Source organism: Bubalus bubalis, chromosome X (assembly GCF_019923935.1).
Source record: "Bubalus bubalis isolate 160015118507 breed Murrah chromosome X, NDDB_SH_1, whole genome shotgun sequence".
NCBI lineage: Eukaryota > Metazoa > Chordata > Mammalia > Artiodactyla > Bovidae > Bubalus > Bubalus bubalis.
In genome coordinates, this window is record NC_059181.1 from 51,311,162 (window position 1) to 51,335,879 (window position 24,718).

At 40.2% G+C, this 24,718-nt stretch overlaps 1 protein-coding gene, 1 long non-coding RNA gene and 1 pseudogene across 6 annotated transcripts in view; 2 read left to right on the plus strand and 1 right to left on the minus strand.

Annotated features, from left to right (window-relative positions):
- Positions 1-7,313, plus strand: part of FAM120C (family with sequence similarity 120C) — a 133,338-nt gene extending 126,025 nt beyond the window's left edge. For 2 of the 4 annotated variants that reach the window (XM_006068992.3, XM_025276953.2), the window contains one exon: positions 2,477-7,313. In XM_006068992.3, the coding sequence (XP_006069054.1) occupies positions 2,477-2,728 (252 nt within the window). In that variant the 3' untranslated portion in view covers positions 2,729-7,313. Of the gene's footprint in view, positions 1-371; positions 415-2,476 lie in introns of all 4 variants that reach the window. The other 2 variants (XM_025276954.2, XM_025276956.2) reach the window with 2 other exon arrangements.
- A 3,477-nt stretch (positions 7,314-10,790) lies between these two features.
- Positions 10,791-19,353, plus strand: LOC112582136. 2 transcript variants are annotated; one of them, XR_006548776.2, is made up of 3 exons: positions 10,791-11,446; positions 12,083-12,193; positions 17,344-19,353. It is a non-coding gene; the product is annotated as an uncharacterized LOC112582136 (long non-coding RNA). The 2 variants fall into 2 exon arrangements; XR_003106715.2 differs by lacking the exon at positions 17,344-19,353 and adding an exon at positions 15,847-17,334.
- Positions 19,354-21,803: 2,450 nt separating this feature from the next.
- On the minus strand, positions 21,804-24,181 carry LOC102406651 (annotated as a pseudogene).
- Between the last annotated feature and the right edge of the window lie 537 nt (positions 24,182-24,718).

Genomic DNA, 24,718 nt, shown 5'->3' on the forward strand with positions numbered 1-24,718 from the left:
ACAAAGAGTCGAACACGACTGAGCACACATACACATACACATACACATACACATACACATACACAAGGTAGTACAGCCTTGATGAATTCACCATGATTCAGGGACTGATCAGTAGGCATACAGCCTAAAAAACTTGATATCTTTGGTGCAATCATAGTGGATCCATCTTTCAGTGGTTGGCTCACATTAACCAACATCACAGAAATAGCTTTGTGGATATGGCTAAAGGAGTGGGGGAGGGGACGAGAAGGGAGAAGGTGAAAGGTAAAGTACTAATTTACAGTGGAAAGAAATAATTATCACAATATATTGTATACTTTTTCCTAGTCACTCTTATAAATACATGTATTTATTATTCCCATTTTAAACAGGAGAAAACTGAGGCTCAGAAGAATGAAGCATCTTGACCATCAAGTTAGTATTAGAATTGGCATTCTAGCTTGAGCTGACTGATTCCAAAGCCCTGTACTGTGCTAATTCTGATACAGTATAACTGTAATTATTAGACAAGATTCATACCTAGGCCTGCCTGACTCTTATATGCATGCTCTTAACCATGTCTAATCAGAGCTTTCTTTCTCTAAGAGCAAGCTGCCAAGGAGGCCATGGTATCAGAAGTTTGCCTGAGGGTGTGGAATCAGAACAGTAATATTAGCTACCAATTATTGAATTCTTACAGCATGCCAGACGCCACCATGCTTTACATGGTGTGTGTCATTGAATCCTTATATGAACCTGTGATATAGATATTATTCTCTCTGGTTTATGGATACCTAGTTTATGGATATTCTCTCTGGTTTATTTGATATCTAGTTAATATATACTATTCAGTTCAGTCACTCAGTCATGTCAGACTCTGCAACCCCATGGACTGCAGCATGCCAGACTTCCTTGTGCATTACCAACTCCTGGAGCTTGCTCAAACTCATGTCCATCGAGTCAGTGATACCATCCAACCATCTCATCCTCTGTCATATACTATTATTCTCTTCTAGATGGGGAAACTAGGGGGAAAAAAGGAATGATAGATGATCTTAAATTCCTCTTAGCTAAGATTTCTGGGGGTACTATTACCTACTTTAGAGGTAGCCTGGCCAAGGAAATCCTTACATTGACTTTGTTTGTAGCTAAGGCATCTTCCCATCTGAGATAATTAATTGTTCCAGTTTATTAAATATTCCATTACAGTCCTATCTTCATGAGATTATTTCTAGGTCAGTGGAGTTTTGTGTATTCTCAAATTCTTCAGTCCAGTATTTATTACGTTTTTATTTCTTTGTTGACTCACATGGCTAATTCCTTCCAATACTAGTTTCATCTTATTTCCAGGTTCTTGAGAAGAACTTCACAGTAACCTCTATGTTGTATAGGTATTGGAGACAAATGATCTAGCATTGAATCTGGTAGTGCCACTTACCAGTTTTGTAACTTTGGGCAAGTTACTTACCCTCTCTGTGCCCTAGTTCCCTCATCTATAAAAATGAAAGAATTGGTATCTACCTCAGAATTATTCCGAGTGTTAAATGAGATAATATAGTGAAGTATTTAACATAGAACCTGGTACATGGGAAGTGCTCAATAAATATTGGTAGTTATTATCTATAATGACCACATATTCAATGGGCATTAGATTTCCATTGTGTATGGTGTCAGTGGAAAGAACAATGTCTTTGGAATAAAACAGACTTGGATGCAAATCTGGGTATGCCAATGACCTTGAGCAAGTCATTTCACTTTTTTGAGCCTCATTTGTCTTTCTTATCTGTGAAACCAACATCAGAATACCTGGCATGTCCAACCACTTAATAATCAGAAACTCCTATTATTCCTAATAATACTCATTGGGAGCCAGTACTGCAGTTCAAGGTCATGCAGTTCATGGCATTAGCATTTCAGGGGCAGTTACCATTGCTGAAATTAAAACCAAGTGATTGTTTTTAGTTATGAAAGATTCTGTGAAATATTGCACATAGATCTTATCGTTTATTTTCTTTTCCTTTCATTTACAAACCCAGCTGTCAGTATTGGATGGCTGCATGGAAGTTAAGAGAATAAACTTTAGAGGCTGACTGACCTGGAGTGGAATCCTGGCCCCACTACTTTCTACTTGTATCTCCTTAAGCAAGTTACTTTAATCTTTTTGAGCCTCAGCTTCCTCATCTGTAAATGGGATGTCATAATATCTACCATTTAAGGTGCCTTTTGGCATTTGAAAAAATACATTGCAAACTTGGTAAATAGTAGCTGGGCCATTATTGTGTTGTTGTCATTGCCATTAGATTCGAGTTAGATCCTTTTGTTGTCACCCTAAGTTCTCCAGACAGTGTCAGAGTGTACTAGGTGCTAACAAGCTTTGGGCTTTCTGGTGTTTTTTAAGAGCTGAAGCAGTTTCCACAGGCTAGCTTATAAACATGCTTGGGAAGGATCAGCTAGTTTTGGGATTACCATTCCTACTGACTATCTCTGTTTTTGACAGAGCTCTTCAGATGGAGTTTCTAAATCCCTGGAGCCTCAACAAGGTCGGTCTAGCTCACAGGTAGATGGAAACAGTGGCACATTGATCAAGGAAGAGAAGAATGATCATCTTCCAGCTCCATCACAGTGTGCCTTATCCAGAGACAACAGTGTGTGTAATAACGGTAACCGGTACTTCCCTGGGAAGAATGGCGAGAAGAACCACTTACAAGAGCAAAAGCTAGGAACTGTGACACAACAGAAAGAGGAGTAACAAGCAAGAAGATGGCATCAGCAGATCAGGAAGAGGGGAAAACCTATACTTCTCTGATTGTAGGCCTAAGTTAGAGGAGGACATGAAATGCTTATCCTAGTTTTGTTCAGGATTTTGATGGGGGTGTTCTTTGGTATCCATCTTTTCCCCTTCCCTGTCTTTTTCTGGGCTTACAGACTCAGCAGTCTGTTTATAGAGAAGCTCTGATCAAATATGAATGACAACAAATTGAATATATAGTGCCAATATTGTCTTTACCTCCCCTGGGAGGCTATTAAGGCACAGACTATTGGGTATCATCACGTAAGGACCTACAGAAAAGGTCTAGCTTTGGTTTTCTGAGTCTTTATTATGATGTTCATTTACAAAACCCATGGGATGGTGGATACAGCTACCTATGGCTTCCTAACTTGGTTTTTTCTTTATGAACTGGTAGGGCCTTCATATATAATCAGTATCCACATCCTTCTAACTCTTTTCCCCACTCACCTATGCCAGGGATTTGTACTACCGCCTCTAGCTCTGGCCTGACAATCAGATAGGTAGATGTTTTCAGGGAAGTGAGGTAGTATTGGTTATTTTTTTTTATTCTTTTTTTAATTTTATACACTTAAAATAACTACCAATGGCCTTTGTACTGGGGGATTCAAGTGAGTCGAAAAAGTACTGGGCAGATTTTTCCTGCCTCTGAACTAAAGCATTATTTGTAAAATAGAAGATGTGGTGCAGTTCACCCACTCCCTGCAAGGGTGGGAATCGATGTAATTAAATGATGTTCTAAAGGGAACTCAAAAGACTGTGTGCGTGCGTGCGTGTGTGTGTGTGTGTGTCTGTCTGTATTCGGATGTTTGGGTGTATGTATATATGAATGTGTGTATCTATATGCATACACATACCCTTTATATAAAGAGACAGATCTATTTATCTATATATATTTTATATATATATATATAAATATATGTGTATGTATGTATATATAAATATATATATGTTGTGTGTATATATATATATATATATATATATGCACACACATACATACATGATGATGTCCCAGAAGATTTACTGAATTTCCCAGAAATGCTTCCACTGCTATGGAGTGGTGGGTTTCAGAAGACCACATTTTAGAAATCCTTACTAAGTCATAGCCCATCACAATTACAAGAAGATGGGCTTCTCTAAGCAGACAAAAAGTACTTTCCAGAGATTGCCTGTTCAGAACAACAAACAGTTGGATTGTTACAAGCTTAATCTTGATCAGAGTCCTCACATCCCCTATGGTAAAAACAGGAGATTGGAGTAGGATTGGGAAGAGTTGGGCATTTTCTTATGAAGGAGCAGCCTGGTTGGGAGAGAAAAGGGGGGTGGAAGGTAATTACCAGGGCTTGCAGCCAGTTTGGGGAAATCTTATCTGAAACTCTAGCATCAAACTGGCCTTAGGCTAGAATTGATTGCCATGAATCCCTGAAGGACAGTGGGTAGGGAAGTGTGAGGAAATCGACAATTTGATTTTATATGCCTAGATTGTTTCATTTATTCATTGACATTTTGACTACTGGATCTTTTCATTTGCTTTGCAAGGAAGACTTTAGAGGACTCTGGCCTGGGCCAACAGGGGTGTTCTATGAAAGGTTCCCGGCCCCCAGGTAAGATCAGAATCTGCCCAGGACAAAGAGTCTGTTACTCTTTGCCAGAAATACTCTTGAGACAACCTTGCACTTCCAGTTTCCCTCCTCAGCAGCCTAAGTATAAGGGATGGGAACATGACTTGCAACAGATTAGCATGTGTATTCATTCAGGAATTGAGGCTTCTAGCCTCATACACCTCCTTTTGGGCTTTGTAATATTCTTGCCCAAGAAGTACCATTTCTACAGGAACACAACTGACTAGACTTCTAGCAGGGTCCTCTCTCTTTTTGAAAAACCTCATGCGCCTTAACCCAGAGCAGGTCCTTGGTGACATTTTTCCAGACAACCAGAAAGGTGTTTGCTTACTGCCCACTTACAGTAAGTGTATCATCATGAAAGATTAAAGATGTCTCAGACTGTTTTATCCTAGTCTGGCCCAGTTTAAGGGAACCCACAGTTTGCAGAGGTGGGGAGGTCTAGAATGCCTCTTCCCCTACCCAGACACTTCTTACATAAGCCAGAGCAGGATGACAAGAATGCATACCCAGGCAAATGCAACCAGTGATAAAGTGTACAAAAGCTTCCTCTATGGAATTGGCTCCCCTAGTTTTCCCCGCTCTTCTCCTAGCCTGCCCAGCCTTTCACAACATCTTGATGGTTAGGACTTCTATTTCCAGCAAGAGAAGGATTTAATAGCGAACTTACATGACTTGGAAATTTCTTTCTGGAACCACAGAGGGAGGAATCCTTTGGAGCTCTAAAGGTAACCAGAATCACCGAGCTATGTTAACTAGCTAGCTAGCTCCATTTTCTATTAGGAACTACTTGGAGTTATATGGAAAGGTATTTTCTTCAGTTGCTGTTTCTGTGAATCTTGAATCTATTTGATATGATCAAATGACAGTATTGTTAACTCTCACAGCATTAAGAAGATATATTATTTTGTAGGCATTCACTGTGAGAAGTAAAACTGCTATTTGACAGGGATGAGTCCAGTTTGCCAAAAGGCTTGCTTTTCTCCCTTCCACACACCTCCACTTTCTCCTAGCCTGGCCCAGGATGAAACAAGTGACTCACTTCCAACTTTGATTTTTATTTAGATTCAGAATTTTGGGTTTGTAAGGTTACAAGAAAGAACTATAAAGGGCCATAGTCCTATATTTTATCTGCCAAGACATATAATTTAGAAGTCAGAAAGACTAAGGTTTATCACTGGAAGATTAACTTTTTCTAGTTTCAAGATCAACTTTTTCTAATTTCTTTCAAATAAGGGAACTGAGTCTGCTCTTTGTTGTGAGTACCACTTGAAGAGACTGTCATCCTTCATTTAAGGTTCAATTTCTGACTATAATGTGGCCTTTCTTGAACAAAGTCATACATCATTTAGGAACCCCCAGGAATGACCCCTTTACTTTGTAGGGCCATAAGCAAAAGCACCCTGGATATATACAGCCACAGATCCTCAAGGACTTGCAGTTCTTGATTTCTGCTGGTGTATCTTGGGGTCAGCCTATAACTCCCACCCTTATTCAGTGGCCAGTCTAGTCTGGACCAGGCCTGATAAAACTTCTGCTCACTTGTACCATTTTCATTCTAGCCAGTAGGACTTTGGGTAGATTTTAAAACCCAAGAAATGGCACTTGCTTTGGCTAGTGACATTTGATTTTTGTCTGCATCTTGATTTCCTGGCATCGTTGGCCAAGTCACATTAACTTGTTTTAATCACTGAGAAAAACAGTCATGTAAGGCATTAGAGAGGGTGGTTAAGAAGGGGCTTGGGGAAAGAACGTTTATGTAGGGTAGAAACAATGTGGAAGTAACTGCTTGGCTATAGAGATCCAGTCCACTGGAACCTTAGAAGGCTTCTGTAAGCATGTCAGTGCTACCCTTTCAGCCTTGAAGACTCCCCACCCCACATTGAAATGACAGTACAAGTAGACCACAGTTTAAGTAGTTAGTTAATTCTACTAAGGTTTAATCATTTTACTTGTTCAGTTCCTAATGCATATTTCCCAAATATGCTTGGGGTTTCGGGGGGTAAGTTCTCACTATTCCATTGTGTGTCACCCTATATTTTTCTCCCTCTTGTGACTTTGGCACCTTCTTTTATTTGACTTTCCATTTTCTTTTCCCTTAGCTTATTACTATAGTCTGCTGGTGCAGGTAGAGCTCAGTGTACCTATTTCCCTATTACTGCTAATTATCTTCAGGATTGTCAGAGGTTATTTTGCTGTTCTAAGAAAAGAACTTCATATTTTTTTTACAAAACATTTTTTCCAAGGTAAAAGCAAAATAAAATACCCCCTGTGCTAGGGTGCCCACTGCAGCTTTTGACATTGCCCTTGTACTTTTTTATAGATGCTCTCTTTGTCCGTGTTGGTAGTAACTGATGACTAGTGGATTTTCATGTAAATGAAACAAATTACATATTTCAGTTTTTATTAATTGTTCATAACCCCGCCAAAGCTGATGAATTCATTTTAGTTACTTCCCAGAAGATACTTCCTCATCCACCTTTTATTTTATTCTATTCTATTTCTAGAATAACATACTAGGTAAAGAAACTTTAACTACAAGGATTCATTGATTTTTAGTGCTCCCTGATAAATGATGTTATTGACAAAAGTAAAATCTTTCATTGTTTTTTCCTGTGTTAATCTCTCTTTTCCTGTGCTCTTGACAGTGTGTTTAGTGGATGGATAATATGTATTTCTCTTCCAAATTCCCTGCCTTTTTGGCCCACCTCACCACAAAAGCTCCATAGTTTATTAATGTAAGTTTGAATGGATGCTTCTTAGGGGAAACTGCAGGAGTTAAGGAAAGTGTTTCAGAAAGGAATGAAAATGTCTCAGGAGTTGTTCTGTGATGGAAATTGGTCTGGTGTTCTGTTAATGCTGATGGAAAGAAACTTACAGTGCTTAATAAAAGTCTATTCTTTCAGTTAAAAAATGTGAAATAATTTTGGGTGTGTGAAGTTTAATTTCTTTTCCCATTTCTGGATTTTTTTCTGTAAATGGAGGATATACTTGTCTCAATTTAAAAGTGTTACACAGAGACTTAGAAGCCTGTTTGTAGTTGAACATTAGGGCAAGGGAGCCAGTACAAGAATCATTAAAAGGAAGGGCATATATTTTAATATAAATTTATTTATTTTAATTGGAGGTTAATTACTTTACAATATTGTATTGGTTTTGCCATACATCAACATGAATCTGCCACAGGTGTATACATGTTCCCCATCCTGAACCCCCCTCCCACCTCCCTCCCTGTACCATCCCTCTGGGTCATATTTAGCTTCCTGCTGAACTTCTTTATTTGGATGTTCTAAAGGCACCTTTGACTTCACATTTCCCAAACTAAACCTATCTTCTCTTCCAAAGCCTGCTTCTCTCCATGAGTGACACTACCTTCTACTCAATTGTCTATGCCACAAACCAACCTGGGAGTTATCCTTGATGCATGCCTTTCCCTCATTTCTCAAGTCCAGTTTATGACAAGATCTGTTGGTAACACTCAACCATCTTTCTTTTTCTCACATCTGTCTCTTTTATCTCCCTACTTGCTGTGGTTTAGTTCAGGCCTCCTTATGTCTCACCTGAATTGTTGTAGTTGCCCCTCTGCCTTATTCCTAACCAGGCAACTGTGAGCAAATTTTATGTCTATGTGTATGTACCTTTTCCCATTGAAAGGGTGTGTACCTTTTTCCATTGCTTAAAGAAAAGAAGTTAAGAACCACTGCTTTAATCCATCATGCTTATCAGCTTCCAGAGGAATCTGTCCTGACATGCTACATGCCTGCTTCCATGGTGCCTTCATGATCTGGCAGCCTTATTTCCTGCTACCCCAACTTACTCTAGCTACACTAAAGCGCATCCTACACATTACACTGTTAATATCCATTTCTTCTCATTTGCTTATATCATTTCCTAGAATCCCTCTCTCTCCTTGTCTCTGGTGCAGTGTCAGCTTTTCCCTCCAGATTCAGCTCATGTCTTTTGGGTTCTTTTCCTGAACCCTTACTGGGGTCCCTGTACAGACTCACCATAGCCAGTCCCTGTAGCACTTCACTGCATCTCTGCCACTAGACTAAACTTGAACAACTTTGTCTTGGCATCTACCACCGTGCATGCACTTAGAAATGTTTGATGACTAAATTAAGGACAGCTAAAACACGTTTGAAAATGTTACATGGTGCAAAACAGATTGTAGATTTTTGAGGCAGAGGATGTGTTAGTGACAAAATGCAGGAAGATTGAATATGAATGTTCATCACTGAATGCTATTCATTTAAATGTGCTTTTAAATGGGGCTCTTAAAAAAAAAAGAATCCTGGCTTCCCTGGTGATTCAGTGGTAAAGAATCTACGTATCAATGCAGGACACAGATTCCATCCCTGATCCGGGAAGATCCCATATGCTACAGAGCAACTAAGTTCATGCGCCACAACTATTGAGCCTGTGCTCTAGAGCCTGGGAGCTGCAACTACTGAAGCTCATGTACCCTAGAGCCAGTACTCCACAACAACAAGAGAGACCACCGCAATGAGAAGCCTGCACACCTCAACTAAAGAGTAGCCCCTGCTCACCGCAACTAGAGAAAAGCTTGCACAGCAGTGAAGACCCAGCACAGCCAAAAATAAAATTTTAAAGAGTTAAAATAAAAAATTAAAAAAGAGTTCTGAGTCATCTTTGAGCAATAGACTGATGCTTAAAGCAGAATCTGAAGCCAGGACTCTCGGGTAGATTCTTACTTTACTGCTTCTGCTAAGTGTTGCTAGCTAGGCTTGACCTCCAAGACTGCTCTGTGCCCTGTGTGTACAGGTTGTAGAAGGAAACAGCTGAGCCTAAAGGCAAGCATTAGAGGTTACTGAAGTTTGTAAACACTTTCCTTTAAATGTAAATTCATTTGTAAAACTTTGTTTTATAGTTGGTTCATTATGGCTATAGATGTCTTTTCCTAACCTTTGCTCTCTAGGTGTTGGGTCTCAGAATTTGATAGTGGGAGCCTTGATAATCTGTTCATCTTTTAAACCTTGCTAATAAAGATGAATAAATGTTCACATAGACATCAACTAGTCTAACCAGATGGACCAAAGAGGTCACTTTTCAGAACCTATTTTCATATCTAAACTGAGTCACTGCAGACTAATACAGAGCTCATCCTTTTCCCAAAAAAACCTACTATCTCTGCAATACTTTTAGGGTTTGACATCATTGGGAAGGCACAGTGCAATTTAAGAAATAGAGTGTTACATCCACCATGGATAGAAGAGTACTTATTCATATAGTGATACATGTGCCTTTCCTTTTTCACTAGCTTCATATTCCTAGGCTTTCCTTTTGTTTTTGTGGTGCTTATCAGGAAAACAGGCAGAATCCAATAAGAAAGTTCTAGTCAGTTGAAAAGACTTTAAAATCAGAAAGTTTCTTGCTGTCATAGGATGAGCAAATGAGGGATTAACCGCAGAAACTGGACATTCAAAATACCTCTCCTAAAAACCAGTCCCACAATCCTATTTTGGCAGAGTATGTGAAGAGGAGACCCAGTTTCTAAATGAAGAAACTTTGCCTTTTCTCTTTCATGTTGAAAAGTTGACATATAATGTAGGTGTTACTCTGTCCCTTAACTATGCCTTTTTTGACTTTGTATATGTTGAAAGAGATATCTTTCGAGGAACATGTGTCAAGCAGGAACCTTGGCATGGATTTGGTTTCAGTTGTTTTAAGGCTTAAGGAAATGCCTTTATTAGCTTTCCAAACTTTTTTTTTATATATGAATACAACAGACTGAGGAGCTGGATCTTCTGCTGTACTCACATGCCTAAAGCTATCATTACTGTCTTGGACAAAGTGGCAAAAGATAACATAAAATCTTTGTTGTGAATTAGTCAGTAGGGTCTGACACATGCTAACAAGGTTCCTGACTAGTGCCTCAGTATTTCAGCACCTTAAGCATGATAAGGGCTTCCCTGGTGGCTCAGATAGTAAAGCATCTGCCTGCAATACAGGAGACCTGGGTTCAATCCCTGGGTTGGGAAGATCCCCTGGAGAAGGAAATGGCAACCCACTCCAGTACTCTTGCCTGGAAAATTCCATGGACAGAGAAGCCTGGTAGGCTATAGTCCATGGGATCACAAAGAGTCAGATATGACTGAGCAACTCCACTTCACTTCAAGCATGATAAAATTCAGTCAACAATAAAGTGAGTGTTTCAACTAGAAAAAATAATTTAATCGTGGAAAATCTTTACATTTGGCCTTTAAAAGTTACTGTTAACTGAGGACCTATTAGGTACCAAGCATAGGACTAGGTTTCTCAGGTGATGCTAGTGGTAAAGAACATGTCTGCCAACGTAGGAGACATAAGAGATGCGGGTTCAGTCCTTGGGTTGGGAAGATCCCCTGGAGGAGGGCATGGCAACCCACTCCAGTATTCTTCCCTAGTGAATCCTATGGACAGAGAATCCTGGTGGACTACAGTCCATGGGGTTGCAGAGTCAGACACTACTAAAGTGACTTAACACAGTACTGAGAGTTAACTTTGGCAGGTTGATAAGGAGTCCAAGCCTAAGGCCCCTTTATGGAGGAGGTAAGCATTCTTTTTCACATTCTTTTGCTATAGACAAGTAGGCCTTGTAGGCAGCAGTACTTCTTGTTCAAGGACATGCCTCTTTTTGAGCTTTGGATGTATGTGATGGGGGAAAGTCTGGGTAAAAACTTCCACAGCCTTGAGCTCTGGGTTAACCTGTTCCTTCTGACTAATCTAGTGCTGATGTCATCCCAGGATGTATGTTACAGGAAAGGGTCAGCAAAGTTCTCACAGCCTTGAGGTATTTTTTGTCTATTCTCAGATGTATATAAGGCCCTACTTAAATTAATGAGGTGGGTACTCTTCTGCCCCCTTCTGATATCTATGTCAGAAGCTTTTTCTGTCACTTTCACTTTAAATAAAATCTACACAAAGCTCTGAGTGACTGAGACTGTCTTTGGTCCCAGAGTTAAATCTCCTTCAGAGACCACGAATCCAGCGGCACTGTTCACTGTTTACCGATAAGCTATCATCTTTGGTGCTCATCCAGGATCTTCAAGACAAGGTAAGGACACTTGGAGCTCTAGTTCTTTTGTTGTCCTATTAAACACGTTTTCTGCTTTGTTAACTCTACAGTGTGCCTGTGCAAGTGATTGACTGAAAGCCAGAAATGCACAAAACAAATGCAAAGTGAGAGTAGAGCCCAGTTTGTGTTTCTGTGGCACCTCATAATGACTGAGGGCAGCCCCAAAAGGGGAGCCTGTCAGGGATTTATACTGAACTGGTGATACCAAGAGGCAGCCAACATCCCTGTGAGGGGAGTAGCCTGAAATGGGTGAAGTGTGTGGACCAAACGTTCCTTTCTTGGTCACCTTTTCCTGGTCTTTTTGACCATTTTGTAACTGCCTGGAGAATTGAAACTACTAACCTAATCTGTCAAATCTAGACTTTCAAGGGACTTGCCATCTATTCTGTTACTGTGTACTATTACTGAGACCTCAAATTTGGATTGACAGTCACAAAGCACCTAGTCTTGCTAGAAGCCAAAAGTTACACCTGGATTGTCTTTTCATGCACTGCAGACAGGAGCACAATTGGGAGCTGGGTGGAGCTCTGACTCCAGGAACATTTCTCAAGCTAGAGGTTGTTCCCTTAGTCGCCTGCCTCGGGCCAACAACCTGAAAATGAATCCTTGTTACAGCTGTGTGTCTGGTCTATATGGATGGAGGCACTCCTGGCAACTGAGATTTCTGAGGACACAGATGGGAATTCCAGGATCTGGTCAGATTGGAAGTGCGATGGGCTTCATTTGGTAAGGCTGGCTCTTAGCGGACCAGAGGAGGTTCTCCAGTGGCTTTTGTCTCAACTCCTTAGATATTCTTTCTGTGTAATCTGTGGAAATGAACTGGAAGGATTAGCCCTAATAGCTCAACAAAAATCACTTTTTCCTCGCTGGCTGGCCCTTCACCACCCATTTTTTTTCTTATCACATATCACCCTGGGTGGCATCAGAGGAGGAGCAGAAATCATGCAAAGGCATTAATGGTGAGAAACTGGACATCAATCTGGGATGCCATCAGGACTACCCCTGCTGCATCTCCACCCCACCTTGGTGGTAGAATGGGGAGGGATGGTAATAAGACACCTGCATCAGTAAGTTCAATTTAGTTCAGTTGCTCAGTATTGTCCGACTCTTTGTGACCCCATGGACTGCAGCACACCAGGCTTTCCTGTCTATCACCAACCCCTGGAGCTTGCTCAAACTCATGTCCATTGAGTCAGTGATGCCATCCAACCATCTCATCCTCTGTTCTCCCCTTTTCCTCCTGCCTTCAATCTTTCACAGCTTCAGGGTCTTTTCCAAAGAGTCAGTTCTTCCCATCAGGTAGCCAAAGCATTGGAGCTTCAGCTTCAGCATCAATCCTGCCAATGAATATTCAGAACTGATTTCCATTAGGATTGACCGGTTTGATCTCCTTGCTGTCCAAGGGACTCTGAAGAGTCTTCTCCAACGCATAGTTCAAAAACATTAATTCTTCAGTGCTCAGCTTTCTTTATGGTCCAATTCTCACATCCATACCTGACTACTGGAAAAACCATAGGTTTGACTAGACAGACCTTTGTCAGCAAAGTAATGTCTCTGCTTTTTAATATGCTGTCTAGGTTTATCATAGCTTTTCTTCCAAGGAACAGGTGTCTTAATTTCATGGCTGTAGTCACCATCTGCAATGATTTTGGAGCCCAAGAAAATAAAGTCTATCACTGTTTCCATTGTTTCCCCATCTATTTGCCATGAAGTGATGGAACCAGATGCCATCATCTTAGTTTATTGAATGTTGAAGTTTTAAGCCAGCTTTTTCACTTTCCTCTTTCACTTTCATCAAGAGGCTCTTTAGTTCCTCTTCACTTTCTGCCATAAAGGTGGTGTCATCTGCATATCTGAGGTTATTGATATTTCTCCCAGCAATCTTGATTTCAGCTTGTGCTTCATCCACCTGGGCATTTTGCATGATGTATTCGGCATATAAGTTAAAAAGCAGGGTGACAGTATACAGCCTTGACGTACTCCTTTCCCAATTTGGAACCATTCCACTGATCCGTGTCCAGTTCTAGCTGTTGCTTCTTGACCTGCATACAGATTTCTCAGGAGGCAGGTAAGGCGGTCTAGTATTCCCATCTCTTTAAGAATGAGTGTAACCCATCTGTGTAACACTGGTTCATTTTCTTAAATATCTCTTTAATATTACTCTTCTATTAACATAATTCCAATGGCCTTGTATAACTATCAATTAATGTCAAATTTTCTATTTTGTTACCTATCAACCATCTCTAATACTTTATATTAAGTTGTACTCCATATTAATTTCCAGCATATACCTTCCCTCACTCAGGCCAACTGAAGGATGGCTAGGTGTTAGGTGAAGGGAGAAGATGAGAAAGGAACTCTAGGGGACAGGATGTAAGTGAAATGTTATGAATGGTTGAGAAGTTGAGTATGATTAGAATGTTGAGTACAATTTAGGGAGGGTTTTCTTGAGGTGTGTCTTTGAGGATGTTTCTGGATGATATGAATGCTTGAATCCATAGACTGAATAAAGCAGATTGCTCTTCCTAATGTGAAAAAAAAAAAAAAGAATGAATGTTCAACAGTTTGTTATGATCCACATAGTCAAAGGCTTTAGCATACTCAATGAAGCAGAAGTAGATGTTCTTCTGGAATTCTCTTGCTTTCTCTATGATCCAACTGATGTTGGCAATTTGATCTCTGGTTCCTCTCTCTGCCTTTTCTAAATCCAACTTGAACATCTGGAACTTCTCAGTTCACGTATTGTGAAAACCTCGCTTGGAAAATTTTGAATATTTGCTGGCGTGTGAGATAAATGCAATTATACAGTAGTTTGAACATTCTTTGGCATTGCCTTTCTTTGGGATTGCAATGAAAACTGACCTTTTCCAGTCCTGTGGCCACTGCTGAGTTTTCCAAATTTGCTGGCATGTTGAGTGCAGCACTTTCATCATCTTTTAGGATTTGAAATAACTCAGCTGGAATTCCATCACCTCCACTAACTTTGTTCATAGTGATGCTTCCTAAGGCCCACTTGACTTTGTTCTCCAGGATGTCTGGCTCTAGGTGAGTTACCATACCAGCATGGTTATCCAAGTCATTAAGATCTGTTTTGTATAGTTCTTCTGTGTATTCCTACCACCTCTTCTTAATATCTTCTGCTTCTATTAGGTCCATACTGTTTCTGTCCTTTATTGTGCCCATCTTTGCATGAAGTTTTCCCTTGGTAGCTCTAATTTTCTTGAAGAGATCTCTAGTCATTCCCATTCTATTGTCTTCCTCTGTTTCTTTGCATTGATCACTTAAGAAGGCTTGCTTATCTCTCCTTGCTATTCTTTGGAACTCTGCATTCAGATGGATATATCTTTCCTTTTCTCCTTTACCTTTCACTTCTTTTCTCAGCTATTTGTAAGGCCTCCTCAGACAACCATTTTGCCTTTTTGTGTTTGTTTTTCATGGGGATGGTTTTGATCACCGCCTCCTGTACAGTGTTACAAATCTCCATCCATAGTTCTTCATGCACCCTATCAGATCTAATTCCTTGAATCTATTTGTCACCTCCATGGTGTAATTGTAAGAGATTTGATTTAGGTCATATCTGAATGGTCTAGTGGTTTTCCCTACTTTCTTCAGTTTACATTTGAATTTTGCAATAAGGCATTCATGATCTGAGCCACAGTCAGCTCCTGGTCTTCTTTTTGCTGACTGTATAGAACTGCTCCATCTTTGGCTACAAAGAATATAATCTATCTGATTTTGGTATTGGCCGTCGGGTGATGTCCATGTGTATAGTCTTCTCTTGTGTTGTTGGAAAGGGTGTTTGCTATGACCAGTGTGGTCTGTTGGCAAAATTCTGTTAGCCTTTGCCCTGCCTCATTTTGTACTCCAAGGCCAAACTTGCCTGTTACTCCAGGGATCTCTTAACTTCCTCCTTTTGCATTTCAGTCCTCTATGATGAAAAGGACATCTTTTTTTTGGTATTAGTTCTAGAAGGTCTTGTAGGTCTTCATAGAATTGTTCAGCTTCTTCAGCTTTAGTGGGGCATAGACTTGGATTACTGTCAGTAAGGGACAGTTTAACTCTGGCCAGGGAAGGAAGCTTAGGTGGAAGGCCTGTCTACACCCCTATCTAGAGCAGGGAGGGTCACCTCCAGTAGAAAAAAGCCACGGCACTGGGCTTACAGATGGGAGCTAGCAGTCCTAAAACTACCCCTTTGAATTGTATCTTGGAAAAACTGGGGTAAGTTTCATCCCCAGAGCCCAAAATGTCCCATATACACAGGATTTCTTTAAGAGAAGACCTCACTTGCCCAGAGAGACAATCCCTGCTGGGACAACATCTTATCAATCAGTCTACCCCTGTCATCAGAGCCAATTTTAACACTCTGGTTTAAATTTTAGCTATGAAACTGTGACTACAAAAAGAAGAGATGACATTTTTGACACTGAATGGCCATGATATTTTTTAGACTCTGGAAAAAATAGGTTAAAATGAAATCTTTTTGAAATTGCAAAACCAGTTCTTCTAGCACATGCAATTAGGAAAAAGCTGACTTGTTAAAATACTTTTTTTGGAGCTCCGATCCTGCCTGAGAAACAGAAAACATGCCTGGGGAAGAACCTGAAGTTAACTCTTATCATGTCCTTGAGATACACAGCCCACTCTGTCTGGGACTCCAACCATGAGCAAGTTGGCAGAACTTCAAGCCAAGAAAAAAAAGGGGGGGGGAGCAAAGAGACATTTTATATTTCAAGTGGAAAACTGTGAGGTCTCTGTGTGTGTCTTTGTCCTTGGACAATATTGCTGAAGCCTAATTGGCCTAAAGAGAAGTAAGCACTTAGAAATCAAACAATTCTAAATTCAAAAAAATTAAACTAAAATGAATTTCAGGCTTGTGTAAACTGGGAAATATTCACTATTGAATTAATATCTAGTATTGATGTTTTTTTATTGACCTAATTAACATAGACATTGTGAAGATACTTTTGCAAATGACATAGCTTTGGGTGATTTACATTTACCAATCTACAAAATGATGATATAAAGTACAGTTCATGGTTGCTGAAGGAAAGATGTGTGTTTTCAATAAAAAGGTATAGGAAATGAAATTACATTCTATTAAGAAAAAGAAAGTAAATCTGAACTTAGAGGTGGCTGTTCTCTGAATGGGCAAATAAAGTGATAAATACAGAAAATACAAAAAAGGTTTGTGACAAATGAAAAAAGATTTGTGGCAAGTGGAAGACAGTTTTGTGCAAGATGCAAGTTTCTTAAGATATTAAACTGCCTTTGAGGTCTTTTATTGTTACTTTGACTAAGTGGACAACTATTGTTTCACAGTGAACGTAAGCTGGTACCAAACTGGAATTTGGTTTTCTCTCCCTGATTAAAAGAACAAAGTTTTATTGAAATGTGGCTTTTGATAATGGACTATGGCGCACATAGACAAAGCTCATTCTGCTTCTACAAAATTAACCCCTCATCAGGGAATTTAAAATGGATAAAGAATGGCTGTAAACCAAACAGTCAGGGCTATGGGAGGTCCAACAGCCACTTGGCTTTTTCCGGCTCCCTGACAAACCTCACTTTTATTTGATAGGCTAAAGCCTTTCCTGGCTGTGGGGTTAATATCTCACAATGGGAAAAAATGGTTAAAGTGTGTTTTCTGCAGTCTCCAGTGATTGGGGCACCCACTTTGCTGGACAGGTCATACAGACATTGGCAAAAACTTCATGAGCTTCTTGGAGACTATTGCTTTCATTGATGTCCTTGGTCATCGAGCAGGAATGGCAGAATAAAGGGGTCAGTTGCATGGGATTGAGTAGACTGCAAAATATGACTATAATTTTCATGACTTTTTGTCTGATGTATTACTGTCTTCCAATCTTTGTTTTCAGATATAAAGAAGCTCTTCTCAAATTACTGATGGTTTAAAACAATTTAATGATTTACATCTATGGGTAAAGTTAAAACATTTTTCTTCTCTCTCTGCCTCGTCCCTCCAAAATTGGAGACACTTGGGTTCTGGACAGCCTTATCAAGGTAAAAAAGACTGTGTCCCAACATATACAGAAATCTCAAAGTATACTGGGGAGCTCTAAAAGAAAAATCCACCCAACTGATGTCAGGCCTATGGCATCTATCATGTTTCACTGAGTATTACATTCTAGTTTTATTAACTAAGGTCTGTATTTACTGATTCACTTCTGAGTTAGTTCCTTGTGGTTATGTTACATTGCTAAGAGGTTTAATTAAGTTATTAAAAAGGACACTCTGAGTTTGTTTCTAAAGTTTATCCCAGTAACCAGTCTTTAAATAAAGATCCGATTAACCAGTCTTTAAATAAAGATCCGATGCTCCAGGATCTACAACCAGAAGATTAACAGCAGGCTATAGTCATTTAACAAACTCAGTCAGGTGACCTGGAGATATCACTGGGCTATACCTAATTAAGTTCTTGACTTAAGGTCTTACTTGTGATTTTACTGTTACTGCTAACTATATTGTTTTCTATATTGCCTGTTTCAAGAAGTGTCCCTTACATTATCAAGTATGTGATGGAGCCACTGATATAATGATGGTGTACAGTTCTATATAAAATCCATAATTATAATGGTATGACTCTGTATATGAAAAGAAGCAAGAGGGAATATTCTCCTGGACCAAGAGACTAGTGAGACAGGTGCAGTCCAGAGATTTTGCTACTCACAGGGCCTAGTCCAGTAACAGCACATTGAGTGGCCTATCAATGAAATCTTCAACAGACCTGGTAATGAGCTTTCCAAGCACTGTGGGACAAGATGGCCATGAAACGCCCCCAAACCATGGTCAAACTCATGGCCATAAAGGGGCCCTGTGCCTGGAAACTGGCCCTTGCCATCTGCCTCTACAAAGATTAAATCATGGACACTACAGCTGCTGACCTTCGACATCCTCTGAAAGGAGTTCAGGGTGAAAATCAGAGATTAGACACTTGCTTTGTGCTCTGAAAAAAAATGGACAAAACAAGCCTTTGAATAGTCAGATATTTTCAGGTAAAAAAATTTTTGAGCCCAAATTCTTCCATTTTCTCATACCTAGAAAAACACTATCTACAATTGTTAATAGTGACAACTACTTTGGCTTATATGTTAATACCACAATAAGAGGCTAAAGCCTACTTGGACAAACTTAGACAACTAGCTATGACCATAGTGAAAGTGAAAGTCACTCAGTCGTATCCGACTCTTTGCAACCCCATGGACTATACAGCCCATGGAATTCTCTAGGCCAGAATACTAGAGTGGGTAACCTATGACTATAAGTCTCCTTAAAACAGCTGTATACATAGAGGTTCAGACTCATTCTTCTAAAAAGAAATGGTAAGATTTATTTTGTCTGTTAAGGTTCAGGCTGTCACTCTTTCAACTACTTCTAACTGGGTTTGTTATACCCATATTCAAAATGTATATGAACATGCCAATTGGCTCCATTCTTATAAATAGGGCAGCCCAAGTGTTGACTCTATCCAGACCAGGATCAAAGTTACTATCAAATATAACCTGATTCTTTCAGGTTATTCTTGGACTGCTGATTACAGTAATTCATCTACTGATGTTTGGTCTCTGCCTTTTAATCTACTTATCTAGTTTGTTCTTTCTAAAGGATACAACAGCTTCCCATACAAAGTAATGGTGATACAGAGATTCTGGTCACTCTTCAAAACTGGACTTCCCTGATGTTCCACTCTGGTCATAGATATAATCTTGGTTTACAAGCTCTCCTTGGTGAAAAACTATCTTGACTGTAATACTTGTAATCATTCTGATTTTGCTGTTTTTTTCCTTACATCTGTAACTGTGTAATGAGATTTGTTTCTAACCGTCTGAAAACATTTAAATTACAAATAATTGTTCATGCTCCTACAATTTCTACTGCCTCCTCTAGCTATTACTTGGGATCCTTGGATCAGAAACCCTAAATAAAGGGGTAATGAGAATATGTTGCTTCAACAACTTAGGGTCTGCCCCTCCTCACCCGCAGGAAGCAGTTACTGACAGATTTCTCCGCCCCTTTCTCCTCAGCAACAATATTCTCCTAAAAGAAAAAGGGGAGAATAAGAGAGTTAATTTAGGCAGGTTGATAAGCAGTCCAAGCCTAAGGCCCCTTTATAGAGGAGGTACACATTCTTTCTTTTTCACATTTTTTTGCCATGGACAAGTAGGCCTTTGTAGACAGCAGTATCTCTTGTTCAAGGACATGCCTCTTTTTGAGCTTTGGATGAATGTTATGAGAAAAGTTCTGGGTAAAAACTTTCACAGCCTTGAGCTCTGGGTTAACCTGTTCCTTCTGGCTAATCTCACGCTGATGTCATCCCAGGATGTATGTTATGGGAAAGGGTCAGGACAAAATTCTCATAGCCTTGAGGTATTTTTTATCTATTCTAAGCAGCTAGTTTAGAAGTATATAAGGCCCAGCTTAAACTAGTGAGGTGGGTATTCTCCTGCCCCCTTCTGTTGTCTATGTCAGAAGCTTTTTCTGTCACTTTAAATAAAATCTACACAAAGCTCTGAGTGACTGAAACTGTCCTTCAGAGACCACAAATACAGCAGCATCACTCACCTCTAAGCTATCAGTACTAGGCTCTTGTACATTGTTTCTAAACCTTGAACAACTCTGCAAAGTAAATACTATCCTCACTTTACACATGGGCAAACTGGTTCAGTGTTACATAAGTTCACATACAACTAATAAGTGATTAAAAACCAGAGTTCTAAATCTAAGTTTGTTTTGACTAAGTAGATAATACTGAACCCTGCTCAGCATTCCTTCCTCCTATGGCAGCAGTTAAGCCTAGTTTTTTCCCCCTTTGGGGAACTTCTCCTTCCAATCTTGGGATAGAGGTGGATTGACCATCAGTCACATGGCTTCACCTCCCCCAGTGCAGGGATGGGTATATGACCCAAGCAGTGCCAATTGTGTTATTTGCATGGACTTGAAGGAGAACGTGATCAAGAAGGCAGATATCTCTCCTAAAATCACAAGCATTAAGAATAATGTGAGCCTGGAACATTGTCTTCTATTTATATCTTCAACTAATCTTTATTTGTGTGTAAGAAATAGGAAAATTCTGTGCTCATTTATTAGGAGCAGATGCAGAAAGTGATCTTTTTGAGGGATTACTATGTGCCAGGGAGAATTCTAGTCACTTTATACCTTTTAAAATTTTTCGTTTTATTATTAAGTCCTTATACATTTATAATCTTTAACTCTAGAAAAGGGGAATGTATCAGTTGGATAGCCTAGATTTTGCTGCTATGCATGTATGCATGCTCAGTTGCTCAGTTGTGTCTGACTCTTTGCAACCCTTTGGACTGTAGCCTGCCAGGCTCCTCTGTCCATGGGATTTTTCAAGCAAGAATACTGGAAAGGGTTGCCATCTACTCCTCCAGGAGATCTTCCTGACCCAAGGATCGAACCTGCATCTCCTGCATTGCAGGTGGATTCTTTATCTCTGAGCCATCAGAGAAGCCCTTTGCTGCTATAATAATCACAAAATCTCACATAATAAAGGTATACTTCTTGCTCATTATGTCCAACATAGATTGGCAGGGGAGCTCTGTTCATCCAAAGCCACTTGAAAACTCAAACCAACAGAAGCCCCATCACTGAGTTAGGAAGGGATGTGACCAAAACACACACTGATCCTTACAGCTTAAAATGTCACCCATCACTTCTCTCTTCATTACCCAAGAAATGGCCCACATGGTTGCACCTAATTTCCTGGAGGTGGAAAGTACAAATCTACTATGTCCCTGAAACACGGAAGAAATAAGTTTGGTGAGTCAAAATAATAGCATCACAGGGAGAAATGACCCATTTCTGGGTAGATTTGATTCATTGCCTTTTTCCCCCCCCGGGTTGGCAGTTTATTTAAAAAAAAAAAAAAACAGTTATCTTATTTTCTTCCTTGCCCATCATTTGTCTTAACAGAAAAAGTTATAAAAAACTGGGGAGGGGAGTTATATTATCTTTGCAGACTGATATATTTGCGGAGGACTTGTGAATAATAACAATGGTTCAAAAGCTCCTAAGTTTACTCCTGAATCCTTTGCAAAGAGCAAAGTACAACACAAGAAAGAATTTTGTTTACAACAAGCTTGTAATACCACATTGATTATGACAGTGCAGTGGTTACGATTATGTTTATGATAGGATATTCCTTGCCTAAACACCAGACATGCTAAAATCACTTGGCTGCTTACAAACTGGAGGAACCAGTGCAAACAGTCATCTGTAGAGCGGGAACCAGAATGGGTAAGACTTCTCTGGCGGTGAGACTCTGACATCAGCAGCTTCTCACCTGGGCCACCCTCCCTCACTTTGAGTCCTAGTCTTTGGTTTCATCTAAGAGGGCTGAGTGGATCCCCAGCTTTTTGAGTTCTTCCACCAGGTCCTCATTCTGGTGCATCTGCAGGAGACTGTCACAGCCCCCCCACCCCCAAGCTCACCGTTGAGGTACACTTGCAGGATGGTGGGCCAGTTGGAGTAGTCTAATGCCTTACTGGAGCTGGGGGTCGTCCAGCACGTTGTAGGCCGCATAGTAGCAGATGCTGTGCAGCCGGAGAATCTGTACCACTGCATTGCTGAAGCCACACTGGGGCTGCTCCAGCGTCCCCTTGAGGAAGACCACCACCTTGTCCTCCACCAACACATCCAGGTGCTCAGACAAGCCGCTGCCACCCTCAGGCCGGGGCCCCACAGGCCACCGCCAGCAGGCCCAGGGAACCACTCCAATTAATTGCCTTTTGATTGGTTGCCACTGCCTAACCACTTGAGTTATTATACCTAAAATTTGTAATGGAAGAGTAAAGCATTCATTCCCATTCTAGTGTCATAGGGCTTCTCTGCATGTGCACTGAAGTGGATATAATCTGGGGGTAAAGCAAGCATTGAGTTTAGCTCCCCCTAGACAGTGTATGTAAAATGCCTGGCATATAATGCAGCCTCAATAAATGTTAGCTGTTACAGGTTTGACCAGGGGGTGGGGGAAGAGTTGGTAGTAGATGAAAGACTTGTCTAAGCTCCAGGTCCTGATTTCCTCATAACACAGTTCTCCCTAGCCTATAATCTGGCATCAGCCCTTCCTATTTGAATGTGGCTGCTTCCAAAGGTGACGTGTGCACCCTGTCACCAAGTCCACAGTTTTCATACAGGCATCTTGCTGAGGCCTTCCACAGCAATTGACATTGAAATACAACCCATTCATGAAACTCTCTGGCTTCCTTGACACTTCCCTGCTGTTTTGCTTTCCTTTTTTGACTATTTAAAAATATTATTATGTACTATTTAATAAGGGCTTCCTAAGGTGGTACCAGTGGTAAAGAACTCACTTGACAATGCAGGAGACTAAGAGATGCGTGTTCGATCCCTGGGTTGAGAAGATCCCATGAAGGAGGGCATGGCAACCCACTTCAGTATTCTTGCCTGGAGAATCCCATGGATAGTGGAGCCTGGCGTGCTACAGTCCATAGGGTCACAAAGAGTCGGACATGACTGAAGCGACTAAGCACACTCACACATATTATTTGATAAATGCAAAAGGGTATGTAACATATGTTATAAAATTCAATAATAAACTGAACTCTCCTGAACCCGCTGCCCAACCTAAGAACTATCCCATCTCTCTGCCTTCCCCAGAGGTAACCAGTATTTTCACTTTCAGTTTTCATTCCCTAGATTTCTTCTTAAATAGTTATATCACATATGCAATTATTTTTGAACAATATAGTATTAGGTTGTACTTGCTTTCTAATTTTATAAAAATGTTATTTTATGTAGGTTCTGCAACTCCCTTTTCTCATCCAACTTTTTTTTCCCTCTAAGACACAAACACATTGCTGCTATGCTGCTAAGTCACTTCAGTCGTGCCTGACTCTGTGTGACCCCATAGACGGCAGCCCACCAGGCTCCCCTGTCCCTGGGATTCTCCAGGCAAGAACACTGGAGTCGGTTGCCATTTCCTTCTCCAATGCATGAAAGTGAAAAGTGAAAGTGAAGTCGCTCAGTAAGTGTCCAACTCTTCGTGACCCCATGGACTGCAGCCTACCAGACTCCTCTGTTCATGGGGTTTTCCAGGCAAGAGTACTGGAGTGGGGTGCCATTGTCTTGTCCACATTGCTGCTATAGCTGTAGTTAATTTTTCACTTCTATATAGTAATACCACAGTTTATCTACCCATTCTTTTTTTTTTTTTTTTTTTTGGAGTAAAAGTTTATTTGACCAAAATGTAGAAAAAGTGATACTATTACATATGATACAGTTGCAAGAACCTAAATGAAAAGTGTGGGTTTTATTCAGTTGCACAATTTGCTAGTGTATTTCTTGCATAGTGTGGTGCTTAATAAATAGGAGTGAGGGCAGAGGATTCAGATAAGCTAGAAGCAGTGTCATTTTTTAGTCAGAATTGTAACCTTGAGTTGGCCCCCACACTGCTGGACAATGTGGAATGTTTCAGCTCTGAGATGTTAACTGAGAAAGCAGAAATATAACAAGGCTAAAATGTGCAGCCCTGTCTACAAAATACTGCATTTTCAGTTTAATCATGAGTTTCTTGGTTTTTTATTAACTTGGTCCTGAAGAAGGAATTAAAATTCTAAATAAGTAAATCTCCAATTTGCATTCCCTCGAGTATAGAGGCGATGAAGTTGGGTCAATTACTTCTTTTATTTTTACTTTGTAGTCTGAGAGGGCCATTCTGTCCAATATTTGTTCATAGAAAAACAGTCTTGCTCAATTACTGATGGCTAAGCAGTCTTTATGAAAAAGACAGCTTCTCCTAATAGGACTGAATTCTCCAACATTCATTTCTCCTGAGTGAATGGCCTCATATCAAAGCAGATAAGCATGTGTCATTACTGGAATAAAACATCAGCTCCTCAGAGAACAACTTTAGAGTGAAAGAAACATATAGAAGAATATATCAAGGATCAGTCCAGAAAACATTTGGGTGATTATTACGACTCTTTTCCAAGCATTCTTACACTGGCTGCTCAGATAATGTTCTGAATGGTGGAGTGTGGAAAAGAACCAGGATGATCAGGTTAACCTCTTGGTAGTTTATGACTTCCCACAGTAACCTCACCCCCCTTTTTTGCTCTGGTGGAAAATCACCACCCATTTTAATGTAGGGTTGGGAAGATCCACTTGAGATTTTAATATGATGATCCCTGGCCTCCTACAGTGTGACCAATGGTGGAATTCTTCAACCTTTTAAACTAACCCATGACCAGA